The sequence below is a fragment of the Anolis sagrei genome, chromosome 5 (assembly GCF_037176765.1).
Source record: "Anolis sagrei isolate rAnoSag1 chromosome 5, rAnoSag1.mat, whole genome shotgun sequence".
NCBI classification, from domain to species: Eukaryota; Metazoa; Chordata; class Lepidosauria; order Squamata; family Dactyloidae; genus Anolis; species Anolis sagrei.
Window position 1 is genome coordinate 191,529,568 of NC_090025.1, and position 14,426 is coordinate 191,543,993.

At 42.1% G+C, this 14,426-nt stretch overlaps 1 protein-coding gene across 3 annotated transcripts in view; it reads right to left on the bottom strand.

The window, feature by feature from the left end:
* PLXNA4 (plexin A4) overlaps positions 1 to 14,426 on the bottom strand; it is a 770,557-nt gene that overhangs the window by 85,177 nt on the left and 670,954 nt on the right. For all 3 annotated transcript variants that reach the window (XM_067469348.1, XM_060776421.2, XM_060776422.2), the window contains exons 19-23: positions 13,841 to 13,987; positions 12,617 to 12,851; positions 10,135 to 10,277; positions 9,171 to 9,439; positions 5,420 to 5,486 (exon numbers count right to left, since the gene is read on the bottom strand). In XM_067469348.1, the coding sequence (XP_067325449.1) occupies positions 5,420 to 5,486; positions 9,171 to 9,439; positions 10,135 to 10,277; positions 12,617 to 12,851; positions 13,841 to 13,987 (861 nt within the window). The remainder of the gene's footprint in view (positions 1 to 5,419; positions 5,487 to 9,170; positions 9,440 to 10,134; positions 10,278 to 12,616; positions 12,852 to 13,840; positions 13,988 to 14,426) is intronic.

Below are 14,426 nucleotides of genomic sequence, written 5' to 3' on the forward strand. Positions count from 1 at the left end.
GTGGTGGCAAAAAAAGCCAATGGGATTCTGGCCTGCATCAATAGGAGCATAGTGTCTAGATCTAGGGAAGTAATGCTCCCCATGCTCTATTCCGCCTTGGTTAGACCACACCTGGAATATTGTGTCCAATTCTGGGCACCACAATTCAAGAGAGATATTGACAAGCTGGAATGTGTCCAGAGGAGGGCGACTAAAATGATCAAGGGTCTGGAGAACAAGCCCTATGAGGAGCGGCTTAAGGAGCTGGGCATGTTTAGCCTGAAGAAGAGAAGGCTGAGAGGAGATATGATAGCCATGTATAAATATGTGAGAGGAAGCCACAGGGAGGAGGGAGCAAGCTTGTTTTCTGCTACCCTGGAGATTAGGACGTGGAACAATGGCTTCAAACTACAAGAGAGGAGATTCCATCTGAACATGAGGAAGAACTTCCTGACTGTGAGAGCCGTTCAGCCGTGGAACTCTCTGCCCCGGAGTGTGGTGGAGGCTAGGGCTGGGCGGTTTCGTTTCGTTAATTCGTAATTCGTTAATAATTCGTTAATTTTTGTAATTACAAAACGATAACGAACCATTCTGGAGCAATTTTTTTAAAAAAACGAATTTTTAAACACGTTTAGTAAATGCTTCGTATTTCGTTATTGTATTCGTTTCGTTATTGTTCTGAGGTCGTTTCGTTATTATTTCCGCATGTCTGGGACAAGTTTTTTGTTTAATTAGTGAAAAAAAATTATAATATCACACCAACAGTCAACAACAGAGGGAGAGGGAAGCTTCAGAAGTTTTTGGAGGTTTTTTAGCGTATTTCGCGGTCACATCCGCCATTAACGAATCGATTCGTTATTGTTTCGGAAATCGATTCGTTAATGTTTTGTAATTTTTTTCACATTTACGAAATTTCATAAATATCGAACTTTTTAAAAGGAAAATTTTGTAATTATTTTAAATAACGAAACGCAAAACCCCCCAAAAAACGAATCGATTTTAGAAACAAATTTTTCCGTTGTTACCCAGGCCTAGTGGAGGCTCCTTCTTTGGAAGCTTTAAAACAGAGGCTGGATGGTCATCTGTCAGGGGTGATTTGAATGCAATATTCCTACTTCTTGGCAGGGAGTTGGACTGGATGGCCCATGAGGTCTCTTCCAACTCTTTGATTCTATGATTCTATCTCCACAAAGAGACTCAAAACAACACCTACTAGGATTCCAAAACATTGAGCCATGGCCATTGAAGTGCTATCAAAACAATTAATTTCAAAGTGTAGATCAGTGGTTCCCAACCTTACTTTGACCAGGGACCACTTGACCAGGGACCACTCTCTAGCATTAGTAGTAAAAGGGTTACAAATCAGTTTTTGATCAACTTTAGATTTGGTTTGGTTATTTTGGATGCTGATTCAGAAAATTGCACTGGATAGACCACATCAGTTCTAGTTTCTGATACAGAACATATGCTATCCAGTAGTCTCCACCTGCTTGCCTGCAGAAAACCGTATTTAATAATTTAGAGCTGATGTGATGTATCCAATGCATTTTTTCTGAATCAGCACCCCAAATGATCCCAGGAACAGGCCTAAAAATGAAGACGCCATGAAAAAATTTTTTTGGTTGGGTTCTGTTGTTATCCGTGGATTTTGTTAACGCTCCGCAGTATAAGAGGGTTTTGTTGCAACAGTGTAGTAACAGTGAGGCTGTGGATTACAGTTTAGTTCTTGTGGACCACTGGCAGTCTACGGACCACAGATTGGGAACCACTGGTGTAGATGCACCCTATGAAAGGTATGTGAGCTCTATTTCTTATTCCACGTGTTACCCCGACATACAACAAAGGGGAACATTTTAAGTTCGATGCAGTCTCTCTCACTGTCAAGCAGGTTTTATTGCAGATTCCCCCCCCCCCCCAATGTTTAGGTGGAATCCCTATAGGGGATCTAGGACTTTAAGATCATCTGGGGAGGCCCTACTCTCAATCCTGCTTGCGTTGCAATTACATTTGGCGGGGACGAGAGACAGGGCCTTCTCAGTGGTGGCCCCTCGGCTATGGAACTCCCATCCTAGGGACATTAGATCAGCCCCCTCCCTTTTAACGTTTTGGAAAAAGGTTAAGTCTTGGTTGTTTGAGCAAGCATTTGAAAATGTAGTGTAACAGACATAGAAAATTGGGACTACTGGTTGACAAGACTGGACAAAGTTTTTAAATAATCTATGTTTTATTAATTTTGTTATGTGTTTATATTATATATGTTTATGTTTTTAAATGTTTTAATGGTGTTGTGGGCATTGAATTGCTGCCTCTGTAAACAGTCCCGAGTTGCTTGCAGGCTGAGAAAGACGGTATACAAATATAGTAAGTAAGTAAATAAGTAAATACATAGGGTGTTTCCATCTCTAGACCTCAGTTGGAATTTTTTCGCCTGCAAGAATCTATATAAATAAAAATGTAATGTTCATTTGTGGGATTAACAGATCTCAAAAATCTCTGGACGAATTGACATCAAATTTGGACACAAGACACCTAACAACCCAATGTATGTCCTTCACTCAAAAAATTGATTTTGTCATTTGGGAATTGTAGTTGCTGGGATTTATTGTTCACCTACAATCAAAGAGCATTCTGAACCCCACCAACGATGGAATTGAACCAAACTTGGCACACAGTTCTCCCATGACCAACAGAAAATACTGGAAGGGTTTGGTGGGCAGTGTCCTTTGGTTTTGGAGTTGTAGTTCACCTACATCCAGAGATCACTGTGGACTCAAACAATGATGGATCTGGACCCAACTCCACACGAATACTCCATCTGCCCAAATGTGAACACTGGTGGAGTTTGGGGAAAATAGAATCTTGACATTTGGGAGTTGTAGTTGCTGAGATTTGTAGTTCACCTACAATCACAGAGCATTCTGAACCCCACCAACGATAGAATTGGGCCAAACCTCCCACACAGAACCCCCACGTGGCAGGGGACGGCTAGTATATTATAAATATTCATCAATATATCACCCAATTTACATGAATCCATCTAATGATGCAGAAGAAATGCCTGATATACATTGCAAGTGTTTTAAATTGTTCTATGAGCATAATTTGGCGCGTTACTAATAAAATATTAATAAACCTGACACAGAAAATAAACTGTAAATTACTTTGCACTTCAAAATCTCAAGGAGGCACCTGTTCCAAAGTCTGGATGGTATACAGATTTATTTAAGTGCAGTTCCTTTGAATAAAGAACAGAGCCTTATTCAAGCAAATTATACTCAAATAAATCTGCATACCAGCCCCGGGAATTACCTTATTGAGTCTCAAGGGTTTCCTCCCTTCTTTTTTTCCATACGACAATTGCAATCATGTTAGAGATTCTTGGGAAATGAGGAAAGGGCTTTGAACATGGGGACCCTTTTACACTCCACAACTACAGCACTACGATTTTACTTTAACTGCCATGGCTGCATCCTATGGAATCATTGAAACGTAGTGCAGACAGTGGCTGGCTCTACACTGTTAAGTGAACGTAGTTTGACATCACTTGAACTTCAAAGGAATCCTGGAAAGTGTATTTTGCAGAGGCATCATCACTCTTTGGCAGTGAATGCTAAAGATGCCGCAAGACTGCAGCTTCCAGGATTCCATAGCACTGAGCAGTTAAAATGGTGCCAAACTACATTCATTCTTATGTGTAGCTCAAGTATAGACAAGTTTCAGCCCTTTGGGTTCCTTCCCAAAGGAAGGAACCTGGGAAGGAATCCCACTGGAGCATTGCAGCGCACCCAAATACCTGGGAGTCACTCTGGACCGTGCTCTTACCTACAAGAAGCACTGCCAGAACATCAAGCAAAAAGTGGGTGCTAGAAACAATATCATATGAAAGCTGACTGGCACAACCTGGGGATCACAGCCAAATACAGTGAAGACATCTGCCCTTGCGCTGTGCTACTCCGCTGCTGAGTATGCATGCCCAATGTGGAACACATCTCACCATGCTAAAACAGTGGATGTGGCTCTTAATGAGACATGCCGCATTATCACGGGGTGTCTGCGCCACTGGAGAAATTACACTGTTTAGCTGGTATTGCACCACCTGACATCCGCCAGGAAGTAGCAGCCAATAGTGAAAGGACCAAGGCAGAGACATCTCCAGCTCATCCCCTGTTTGGGTATCAGCCAGCACATCAACTACTTAAATCTAGAAATAGTTTTCTAAGATCTACAGAGACACTCGCTGGAACACCTCAGCAAGCGAGAGTCCAAAAGTGGCAGGCTCAAACCCAGAACCTCAAACAATGGCTGATACCAAATGAGACACTCCCTTCTGGGAATTAGGAATTGTGGGAGTTAAAGTCCAAAATATCCAGAGAGCTGAATTTTGCCCATGCCTAGCATAGATGCACACTCAGTCTTCTATGTATTAAAGAATAATCCAATTCGAAAGGGGCCTATAGGCCTTTGAGTCCAACTTAATGCAAGGGCTCCAGCTAGAGCAGGTCCCACAGGCAGCTGTCCAGACTTTTCTTAAAACCATCCAGAGAAAAAGACTGTCTGGTTACATCCCGAATAGACTATTGTAACGTGCTCTATGTGGGGTTGCCTTTGAAGACTGTTCGGAAGCTACAAATGGTGCAAAGGGCACCAGCCAGGCTGCTAACCGGAGTGGCGTACAGAGAGAGGACATAATAATAATAAATAATAGTAAAACTTTATTTATATCCCGCCACCATCTCCCTAAAGGGTCTCAGGGAAGCTTAGAAAGCACTCCAGGGTGCACATATAATATACAACTGGTAAAAGGAGTACAAAAGCACTGGGACTGTGGCACAGCTGGCTGAGTGCCAGCTGCATTAAGATCACTTCTGACCAAAAGGTCATGAGTTCGAAGCCAGCCTGGGTCGGAGTGAGCTTCCGACCAATTGTGTAGCTTGTTGTCGACTTTTGCAACCCTCAAAGACAGTTGCAAGGAGGAAAATTAGGTACCACCTATGTGTGGGGAGGCTAATTTATCTAATTTACAAGGCCATAAAAAAGACTCCAGCAAAGCATGCGGGGAATGCGGAAGTACTTCATCAGTGTCGCAGATGGATGATGAAAGTGACAGCTCCTCTGGTGGCCAGAAAAGTTAAATATCATGGATGCCATGGATACAACAATCTTACTGTGTTTGTTTTAATTTGTTTAAATTAATTCAATGCAAATAATTTATATGTTTTTGAATATGACTTATGAAGTTTTAACATTGGGTTTGTTACAATTTGTCAGCTATCTTGAATCAAGTGTGGTGGAAAACAAGGGAAACAAGGGAAACACAATCCTTATCACCAACACCATCCACCAACACTCCAATTACTGATTTAAATTTTTAAAAAAGACTTGAATGCTCCTTTTGATCATCCATACACCTGAGATATGCACCTGAAGTACCTCTTCTTACCTTGAGGAACTTATAGAGTAAGAAGGTGAACCAATTTGTGAGCATCTTCTCAGCAACAGATTCTGTCCTAGAACGAAATGGAAGAAGAGAAAGAAGTTACCCACAAAGGAAAAGCAATGCTGTTTGTTTTCTTCATGCCCTGAGACATTCCAGATAATCAGATTCTGGGTTGATGTAGGTTTTTTGGGCTGTATGGCCATGTTCTAGAAGCATTCTCTCCTGACGTTTCGCCTGCATCTATGGCAGGCATCCTCTGTTGTGAGGTCTGTTGTAAAGGTGCTGCAGACTAATTCAACCAAAGTCAGCCATAGCAGAGCACTTGTTGAACCAACCTGGACAGATCATATTATTTGCTGGACCACTCTAACAACCTCAACCACGGTAGTCCACGCTCTGGTTACATCCCGTCTAGACTACTGCAATGCCCTCTACGTGGGGTTGCCCTTGAAGACGGCCCGGAAGCTTCAATTAGTCCAACGTGCGGCAGCCATGATTCTAACAGGAGCGGAACGCAGGGAGCATACAACCCCCCTGTTGCGCCAGCTCCATTGGCTACCAATCTGCTACAGAGCTCAATTCAAGGTGCTGGCGTTGGCCTATAAAGCCTTAAACGGTTCCAGCCCAAGCTACCTATCCGACCGCATCTCTGCCTATGAACCCTCTAGGACTTTGAGATCTTCTGGGGAGGCCCTGCTCTCGATCGCGCCTGCTTCTCAAGCATGGCTGGCGGGGACAAGAGATAGGGCCTTCTTGGTGGTGGCTCCTCGGCTGTGGAACGCCCTTCCCACGGACATTAGACTAGCACCATCTCTAATGGTATTCCACAAAAAAAGTGAAGACCTGGCTGTTTGAGCAGGCGTTCGAATAATTAGTGCAATGATTGGTAATGAACATAGGAATGGAACAATGGATGACGATTCTGGATTATGTTTTTGATGATCTGACGATAATGAATGGTTATTGTAGTAATTGTTTATTAATTGTGTAATGTGTTAGGTTGTTAACTGTTTTTTACACTGTAGCATTGAATTTTTGCTGTTCTTATTTGTTGTGAACCGCCGTGAGTTGCCTTTGGGCTGAGAACAGTGGTATATAAGTAAGGTAAATAAAATAAATAAATAAATAAATAAATGTCTGACTACATTGAAGCCATTGAAATCCACAAGCATGTGGACAATTTCAACAGAAGGGAGGAAACCATGAAAATGAACAAAATCAGGCTACCAGTATTAAAAAAATTCAAAAATCAGGACAATAAATAAAGAACACTCAGAAAATGGGGGAACAATCAGGGCCAGCTAACACTTCCTAACAAAGGATTCCCCCAGGTAGGAATCAGCCAGGCATTGAAGCTGAAAGGCTATTCAATGGTAATCAAGGTGGCTAATTTCAACATTCACATTTGCTTCAAACAGGAAGAGTTCTCTCTCCCAGCCTGGACATTATTCCATAGAAATATATATATAAATCCCATTTTCCTAGTTTCCAACAGACCTCACAATCTCTGAGGATGCCTGCCATAGATGCAGGCAAAACATCAGGAGAGAATGCTTCTAGAATATGGCCATACAACCCAGAAAACTCACAGCAAATCCAATGATTCCTGCTATGAAAGCCTTCGACAATACAAATCAGATTCTGGCTCAGAAGAAGTCTTTTTTGGAAGGAGCAAATGTTTCATGCCTGGATTTTGGCCCTTTGGAATGTCTCCATTGAGTATTTTCCTTTTGTTGATGTTTTAGTAACATTTTATGTTAACCACAATTTCCATTCCAAAGAGAGCTGCCCATTTTCAGGTAGAAAAATGAAGCTGTTGGATTCTGGAGATCCTTATCAGTCATCTGGTATGGATTTAGTACTGAAAATAATATTATGAGACCTACGTAGTGTAAGTCTAGGATGGAAATCATGTCCAAGATATGCAAACATTGCATTATGGATCTGGCGTCTCCTTTTGAAATCATCTCAAGGTTTAGACTAATGCAAAATTGGGGGAAGTGAGTATATGTCTCTGCATACCATGGGCTACTAGAGCAAGGTACTAAGTTAATATTCAGGGATTCCAAGGTGTCTCCAAAATGTTGCATTGAGAAGAAAGATTTTGTCAAGAAAGGGCAAAAAATCACACACAGAGAAATTGTCTGAGTATTGGTGATTTAGATTATTAGTAGATGAGTTATTAATATGAGTTATTAATATAGGGGAAGGAAGGTACATGATACTATTGGTAGGAAAAATTGAAGTCAATTTTTATATGTATTTCAATGGACCTCATCACACTAGAGTAGTGTTTCTCAATCATCTGCTATGGATTTAGCACTGAAAATGATATTCTGGAATTTATATGGTAGAAGACTTGAATAGCTTCTGTTGTAGTTCAGCGTGTTGGTAGCGTTGCTACTCCTGGTAGCAGGGAGAAAAGGTCTGCTCAGGAGTCGGAGGGAGAACAACAGCAAAAATGCATTAGGGAAATCATTATGGCCCCAAGTGATTCTGACACGTTTCAAGGCTTCTCGGATTGTGAAATGGGGGATGGGGAGGAGAGCAGAGGTGTAAAGAGGGCTGCTCGTGATCCGGAATCCGAAGGGGAATTGCAGAGGAAGCGCATCCGGGAAATACTTAGTGCACCAACAGAAGATGAGGACTTCCTGGGGTTTGAAAGGAGTTCTGGGTCTGGGAGTGATATGGAAGAGGAGGAATTAGATTGGACCCGTGTGCAATAAATAAGGGACATTTGTAACCAACCCACCTCCAGTAAGGAATTTGAGGGGTTCACTGAGGATTGGCAGCCAGGGACCTCTTGGCAGGATCTAAGTCTTAGCAGACGCTGGCAGAGGTAGAGGGATGGGCGCTTGGATTCAGCTGTGGGGTTGGGGGCAGCTGAGAGCGATGAGGAAAGGGTGGGGAGCTCATCAAGCTCTGATGAGGAACTTTGAGATAAAAGTGGGCTTTGTTTGCATGATACTTTGCAGAAGGCAAAGTGTCTTTATTGGACATAACTCTTTGTACTGCCAAGTCTTGAATTTGGATCCCTGGGCTACAACTTCGTGTGTTCCTGTTTTCCTGTTCCTTGGTGATTTATTATTATTTACTTTATTTGTATACCGCTGTTCTCAGCCCTTAGGCGACTCACAGTGGTTAAATTCCTGCATTCCAGTGTTTGTTTACCAACGGCTTGACTACGGAATGGTTTGACCATCGTTTTTGGCTTTCTGGACTTTGATCTCTAATAACTCTGTGCTTGAACAATTCCTCGTTTTGGGACTTCGTTTTTCCATCTTCTGTGACTGTGTTTTTGTGCTATACCAACTTTCAAGCGAATTGCTTGACCTTGAGTTTAATCCGGATTATAAGGCAGCGCTATAATCCGGGTTATATTTTTGTTACTGGTATCCCTTTATTTTTGATGCCAAATTACTCCTGGGACTCTTTGCACTGAAGTTAAGTGCTTTGAAAGACTATTTTTGTACAATAAAGCTGTGTTTTGAACTCTTATCTTGTGTTTGGCTCTAATTAAGGCTTCTGGGTCCTGACAGCTTCCATGTCAATGAAAGAAAAAAAGAAGAAAAATTAATCATGGGGCAATAAGTCTATGAAGCAAAAGTATCTATTTAGAAGTGAAATGGTGTTAAGCAACACTGGAATCATTAATTAGATTGTAGTAACTATCTTTTAGTAAGTAGCTCATATGACACCCAATTGCTTTTATGAGATTCTGGATTGGAGAAAATGTCCCTGCTCTTGGGTTTACCTCCGAAGTAGCAACTTGGGGTGGTTTTTGCTCTCCAGGTTTTTGTCTATGAGGTCAGCCAGGAGTTGTTTGAGGACATCTGTGGCATACTCCAGCTTGCTTTGCAGCACTGTCATAATGAGGGAGGCCACGTTGCCACGGTCTCTCATGGAGAAGCTGCGTTGGGACTCCAGGGTCCGAATGAAGGACAGAAGGAAGACCTTGTTGTTGATCAGCTGAGCAAAGAGCTTCAGACCTTTTTCCACCCGATCCTGCCGATATCCAGGGACCTGCCAGAAAAGAGGGAGCAAAACAATGAATTTCTTGATCATCAGCTCAACCCTTAGATCATAGGTGAACTATGATGACTACTAGCAACTTCTGAGTGGAAATGGATGGTGGTCACAACTCATCCCATGAGTGTTCTCTACTAGGACAGAGTGTGCTTGCCATGGTGATTGCCATACATTGTGAGTTTTGACCAGTGGAAAGTTCTCCTTGAACTAAAGGGAGACCAAGTGATCACCCATGAGTATCACCAAACACTGCTTCTGGAAAGAGGATTATCATTTTGGTGGCAACCAATTTTGGATGGGGTAAGAAGAGACTGAACAGAAGAACTTGCCCAGCTACAATAAAGCTTAACATTTTCCATCAATGGGATAAGATCAGAGAAACACCCTTTCTTAATAATCTAAATCATATACATGAAAGTTGTCTTAAAGAGACTTTCCAGATGAGTGGTGACCTTAATACTTCCAGATACTTCCTTCTTCATACAATCAAGAGAGAATGAGTCCAACTGAGGATGGATTTTTCAAAAATGAACCTGATTTGAAAGCAACAAGTTGGCTTTTTAAGGAAGTTGAAAGAGAAGTTGTATTTTCGGGGTGCCAGAGCATGCTTGCCAAATGCTGTTCATGAATTTCACAAAATGAGCAAGAAGTTTGAGAAGGAAAACACTCTCAACAAGAAGTCATCTTACCTCCAGGTCTCTTAGCACAGGATGATCTTCAATGCCTGGGAAAAGAACTCTCATCGTATATGTCCGGTAATCGAGAAATGGAATGCCAGCTCCATCAAGGTCACTTGTCAGCTCATGGATGTCAGTCTGCAGTTCTGCAAAAGCTGCAATTTGAGAAGAGGAAGGAGATCAGAATAAGATCGGAATTTGGAAATAGGGGTGGTTCCACACAGGCTGTTATCCCAGGAGAATCCGCATTTAAAAAACGTGGATTTTCCTGGGGGGCTGTTCACACACACCCCAGAAAGCATGTGCTTTCTGGGGTGGGTGTCCAGACATTCTCCTGAGACTAGATTGGGAGAATGTCTGGAGGCCCTCCCCCCTCCCCCGAAGCCCCTTTGAAAAGTAATGAAAACTTACCTGGCCACCATTACAGGCTTTGAGCAGCTCTCCCGGTGTGTAGAAATAAGGCACCAGGAGGGGAGCAATTTTCCTCCCCCCCTCCCTCCGCTCTCCTGGCATATAATTCCTATGCACCGGGAGAGCTGCTCGAAGCCTGTAATGGAGACCAGGTAAGTTTTCATTACTCTTCAAAGAGGTCTGGGGGCTTCGGGGGAGGGGGTATTTCCACAGTTTACTGGACTTATTTAGCCCAGTAAACTGTGGGAATGGTGTCTGGACTATAGTCCAGACACTGGAAGTAGTGGGTTTATCCCGCACCTTCCAAGAAGGCATGGAATAAATCCAGTATCTATTTAATTCACCACAAACCAGGGTTCTCCCTAGTTGTCTGGACAGCTGCTCCTTTATTGTGGTGGATACCGCAATAAAGGTGCTATCTGGATGGGACCTGGTAGAATAGTATTTAAGTAAATCACTGCTGGATTGAGTGTTAAACTTCATCAGTGAAACTCACAGAAGTACCGTGAGCAAGACTTTAAGCCTCATCTTCTACAAAGAATGCTGTATGGATATCTGGGTGCCATTGCCCAAGTTCTTTGAAGAAAGAAATAATAAAATGCTTTAAATACAAAACAGTGCCTTCCTGAGAGCAAAACACCACACACTGTTTAGAAACCCAAAGCTCAGCAGTGGGTTCCAGGGTTTCCAGTTAAAAGTATTTTGAGAAAAAATGGAGAATGATGCGTATAGCTTTGCTGTCATACAGCAGCAACAGCATGAGGGCGGATGGCCTGAGTAGTATAAGGTATACAAAATGCAGACGAAGCTCACTCACCACAAGACAAATTCCAAAATCCATACTGTGATAATGGCCTCAATTACTAACAAGCTTTTGCCATCACAGCTCTTTTCCCTGGGCAAAGATATTCATAAAAGTGGGTAGAAAAAAGGGGGAGGATCATATGACAGCCCTGCAAGCTGTTGTATGCCTTAAAGCAGTTTCTAAATTGTGATGACCCCAATGGAAGCTTATCTGGAGTGTTCTTGGTGGGATTTCCTTAAGGGTCACCATGGCTTTCCTCTAAAGTTGAGAAAATGTGATTGGCTCAAGATAACCTGGTGGGTTTCCAGGGATGAGCTGGGATTCAAACTCTAGTTTCCTTGTGGATTCCTAGTCCAATACTACATGGTGGTGGCTCTTTATGTAGGCTGCTAGTTGACCAGAGCATCAAATCAAGCTCATCAGGTTGTACCATAGTGGTGTCTGGTCATTATGGGAATAGAAAAGATAATAGAGGGAAGTACACTCTGATCTGCTCAGATATAGGAGCTCAGGTGGTTGCTTCTATGACAAACTCAAAGCCCACACTATAATACAGCTTGAACATTAAATATATGGGAATTAAAAATCTGGAATATCTGCAAGGGTGGCTGAGATAGTGACAGTTATGCTCCCGATAGTTCAGTGTATACAAACTTTGTTTCAAGCATCATCATCATCATCACCACCACCACCACCATAATGACAATCATAATCATGGTAGAAACCTAGAATAATAGAGCCATAGGTTTGGATGGGATCGAAAAGGCTGTCGAGTGAAACTTTCTGCTAAATCCTCAACTTCCAGTTAGAGCAGTGGTTCTCAACCTGTGGGTCCCCAGATGTTTTGGCCTTCAACTCCCAGAAAGCTTAGTAACTGGTAAACTGGCTGTGATTTCTGGGAGTTGTAGGTCAAAATACCTGGGGACCCAAAGGCTGAGAACCACTGAGGTGGAGCACCTCCAGCAGACAGCTGCCCAGGCTTTATCTGAAGACCTTTAGAGAAGAAGACCCCATTTCATCTCTGGATCATTTGTTCCATAGCCGATCTGCTCTTACTGTACATATCCTACAATCTCCTTTTATGTAGGCCATGCATTCTTAATTCCTTGCTATCAGAAAGCCTATGATCCTTATGTGTCAGGTTGAAAGGAGATATGCTAGTTGTAACCTTTCTGCTGTTCTGCTGCACGTGAAATCAAGAGAGGCTGTTCTAAAGATATGTACACTTGTTTCTATATCAGCCCAAGCAAAGTCTTTGACCCTTTCCATTTGTTTTACCTTCCTTGCATTCCAAAGCCACTCGGGATTCCAGGTTGTCCATCTGCATCTGGAGCCGCTTGAGGGTCAGGTCACTCTCGCGGGACTTGCGCTTGTAGGCAATCAGCACAGCCACAATGAAGATGATGAGGAGTCCACCCGCCACGGCAATGCCAACGATGGCAGGCAAACTGAGTGGGCTGTCTGGAGAGATGTTCACTGTCCCTGGGGAAAACTCCATCCCTCCCACACGAGCCTAAGGGAAGAATCAGAGAACAGCGGCATTGAAGGAAACCTAGGGTTAATTTTAATAAATTCTGAGCCAGGGATGAAATAGGAACCCAAAACACTTACAGCTGAAGATTTTGAGAGTTGCAGTCCAAAAAAAATCATTTTTCTATACTCTAGAGTAAAATCTGAGATGTCAGAGTATAGCGGGACAGATTTTCAATATTTATGGTAATCAGACATCAATCCTTGTATCTCCGTAACTAGAAAAACAAGCTAGAAAAAAACCCTAGCATTTTTTGCTATTTTTTCTGAACTAAATTGACAAGTTGCAAGTTTCTTCCCACAGTGTAAAAGGTCTTCTGAAACTGTGTAGTATTTGAAGGATACTGACACCTCAGAAGTTAATATTTGCAAAAATTTGTGCCGAAACCATTTTTGTGCAGAAAATATTTTATGTGCAGGAAATAACATTGCTACACAATAATTTTATTTTCAGTGCAGAACCTGCTGTTTTGTGAACAAAAAAAGGTTGTTTTCTACATGTAAACACAAGTACATACAAAGTGTGAATTTTGCACAGAATACCCCGAATTATCGTTTTCTATATGTAAACACAAGTTCATACAAAATGTGAATTTTGCACAGAATACCCTGAATTGTTGTTTTCTACATGTAAACACAAGTGCATAGAAAGTGTGAGTTTTGCACAGAATACCCTGAATTGTTGTTTTCTACATGTAAACACAAGTTCATACAAAGTGTGAAATTTGCACAGAATACCCTGAATTGCAAGGATTCCCATCAATCTGGGGTTCTTTCTGATCTGGCTTCTTGATACTTGAAAAATATTTTTACCAGTTTTTCAATAGCTTAGTATTCTTTCTAAGTATTTATTTTGAAAAAGAAGAGTAAGAAGGCCAATTCATTTAGTCTGAAGAATTGTTTCCAGAATCTCATTTTTTTCAGGAGGTGACTCATTTGTCCTTCCTGTGTATAAGGAGCACTATTTCTCACCATCACTTTATGCCGTCCCGTGAGATTTGGGGCCTCGCACAGGAGCTGCACATCAGACACTGTAACTGCGCATGGCTTTTCCCCAATGAGCACTGTATAATTCAGCTTGGCGTTCCCTCCTGCTACAGGTGGAATCAGGTTCTTGCCCTGAAATTAAGAGAAAAGTATCGTAAAGAGATGCAGCATGAAGAAGCAGAAGCTCACAGAATGGGATGAGACATTGTACGTCATCTCAGTCTTTAGACCTGACTTTATGTTTCCTACAACAAGTGCGATTCACTCTTGAGACAGAAATGTAATTTTTCACTAAGTTTGAATGAAAAGTAATGCCTCCACCTTCGTTACTTGGGTTTGGATGGGAATATTTTAATAAATCAAATGCGGAAATAATCCTTAGAATGTGCTCTTTAACTACCACTATTCACCTTCCCACATAATCACCAGATGATTGGATACATTTCTGTCAACAATGAACAAGTTTTCTGAAGCTGTCATGGAAGAACTGACACTCTGTTTCCGCAACCAGCGTCTCACAGTTCTCTCAACGTTTCCATCGTGCACAGATCTTCCGATAGCCAAGCCAAGC